We start from the raw sequence: 2,370 nt of genomic DNA, 5'->3' as shown, positions 1-2,370 counted from the left end.
AAAAGATATAGTTAATTATCATAAACAATATGTTAATTCATCACTCAATAGCCTTCTTCTTACTAATATATATTCAAAATTACATATCACAGTCCTTTCTCTCTGACTCATTTTTCTAGCCATTGATAAAAATTATCCCATGTTCTAAAATACACCGAGTCTTCTAAATGAGAACAGGTTTAATCCATGCTGTCTCACTACAGGCATCTGAACTACTGCTGGTCAAAGCAAATAGGCAGTAGACAGGAATCAACAGAATTCAAGGTGGGCTGGAGTTAGATTTCTTGCAGGGGTGAAGGGATTCATGACCGATGACATGTCTGACCCCCCTGTCCCTCAGGTTCATCCTGGTCATCTCCTATAATGGCCTAATTAAACTACTATCCATTAAGGGATGTTCTGAATATAGAACAATAGAACATGCCACCCACAACAATTCCTTCAAAACATTTTGGGAGAAAAGAATTTATTTGCATCCACATTGAACAGAAAGATCACATTACACAATATTTGTTAATTTCGCACAGCACTATAATGAGTTGGCCAGTCTGCCTTGGACCTACAGTTTCCTGCTTTGCATGCCTATAGCCATTAGCACCCGCACACGGATCTCCTTGGTCTTGGCCCCATAAACCATGGGGTTGAGCATGGAAGGGACCAGCAAGTAGAAATTGGCCAGGAAGATGTGGACACTGTGGGGGATGCTGTGCCCAAAACGATGAGAAAGGACGGAGAAAAGTCCAGGGGTGTACTGAATGAAGATGACTCCCACGTGGGCCCCACAAGTGCCCAGGGCTTTGTGACGAGCCTCCAGTGAGGGCAGGTGGAACACTGTCCGCAGGATCCGTCCATAGGAGGCGAAGATGAAGGTCAGGTCTCCACCAACAATGAGGAGGGATGCAACCAACCCATAGAGGTTGTTGGGAGTGGTGTTCCCACAAGCTAGTTTTACTAGAGCCATATGCTCACAATAAGTATGAGAGATATTTCGTGAGTGACAGAATCTCAGCCTGAGCAAAAGGAAAGGAACGGGTAAGACGATTACAAAAGCCCGGATAGCAATGGCTGCTCCAAATTTGACCACCGTCCTTGGGGTCAACAGGGTTGTGTAGCTAAGTGGGTAGCAGATGGCCACATATCGGTCATAGGCCATGGCGGTGAGCGTCCCAGATTCCACAGCAGTGATGGCGTGGACCACAAACATCTGCACCAGGCAGGCAGCGAAGGTGATCTCTTGGGCCTTGGTCCAGAAGATGGCCAGCATCTTGGGCAGGACACAGGTGGGCATGGCCATGTCAGTGAGGGCCAGGATGGAGAGGAAGAGGTACATGGGCTGGTGCAGGCTGGATTCTGTCCAGATGACCCAGAGCAGGGTGGCGTTGCCCAAGAGGGTCATGGCATAGATGAAGCAGAAGGTGATGGAGAGCCAGGCCTGGACACTCTCCAGTCCCAGAAGACCCAGGAGGAAGAAGGAGGTGGAAGGAGCCTGGCCACTGAGGTTAGTAGCTCCTGGCATAGCAGTAAATGAACCAGATGCCTCTCTCTCCAAGCTGCCTGGTCGTCTTACTTCTTAAATGTTTGGATACAATCTGCTGAATCTAAAAGTCGGCTTACTTCCCCCCCCCCCACCAACTGATCTGCAATTTCTTTGGATAAGGCCTTCTCCTAAGCCATGGGACCTTCTGGGTGCTGCTGCCAGCTGGAGAGTCAGTTTCCTGCCTCTGGATGATGAAGTGGGGTGTTCCTCTCAGAGAAATGAAGAACGTGAGAAGTCCCACTCCAGGCTCTGTGTGCAGAAACTAAGAATAGCCCCCAACACAATTTCCATAGCTCAGTTCCTACTCAGGAACAATGAGGGGATTTCCTTGCTGCTTCCAGCTGGGGCTCCAATTTTAGAACGTGGGCTTTCCCTCGCTCCCAGGCCTCGCTATTCCCTTCTCACAATGGAGAGTTCAAGAGGAGGGGAAGAGTCACCCTTGTTTTGCCACGTTCTTGGGGTGAGAGAGAAGATCTGCGGAGAAAAGGAAACAGGAACAGAGCGGAGGTCAGCTGCTGCAGTTGGAGTCAAGTATATCATAAGCTATCAGTGGTCCCACCACCCCTCGCACCACGGGATGCTCCTGTCTGGGGTCCCAGTCATCCAGTTTACAATTTCTATTCCAGAGCCTTCTGTATTTTTTAAGGCTTTTAGGAAGAGATTGGACAGCCATTTGTCTAAAATTGTATATCAGGGGTAGTCAACCTTGGCTCTTTTATGACTCGTGGACTTCAACTCCCAGAATTCCTGAGCCAGCTAAGCTGGCTCAGGAATTCTGGGAATTGAAGTCCACAAGTCATAAAAGAGCCAAGGTTGACTACCCCTGTTGTATA

At 48.4% G+C, this 2,370-nt stretch overlaps 1 protein-coding gene across 1 annotated transcript; it reads right to left on the bottom strand.

Moving 5' to 3' along the window:
- Window positions 1-559: 559 nt before the first annotated feature.
- On the bottom strand, window positions 560-1,516 carry LOC107300471 (olfactory receptor 52D1-like). The gene has a single exon (XM_015829797.1). The coding sequence runs from the start codon at window positions 1,514-1,516 to the stop codon at window positions 560-562; it is 957 nt and encodes a 318-aa protein (XP_015685283.1).
- Between the last annotated feature and the right edge of the window lie 854 nt (window positions 1,517-2,370).

The sequence above is a fragment of the Protobothrops mucrosquamatus genome, unplaced genomic scaffold (genome assembly GCF_001527695.2).
Source record: "Protobothrops mucrosquamatus isolate PMUCROS unplaced genomic scaffold, P.Mucros_1.0 scaffold7182, whole genome shotgun sequence".
NCBI lineage: Eukaryota > Metazoa > Chordata > Lepidosauria > Squamata > Viperidae > Protobothrops > Protobothrops mucrosquamatus.
Note: the sequence above shows the minus strand (reverse complement) of the source record. Positions and strands in the feature narration are given on the sequence as shown.

Bases quoted from the DNA above. Each gene is read 5' to 3' on its own strand.
- LOC107300471 (XM_015829797.1), bottom strand. From the start codon at position 1,516: ATGCCAGGAGCTACTAACCTCAGTGGCCAGGCTCCTTCCACCTCCTTC.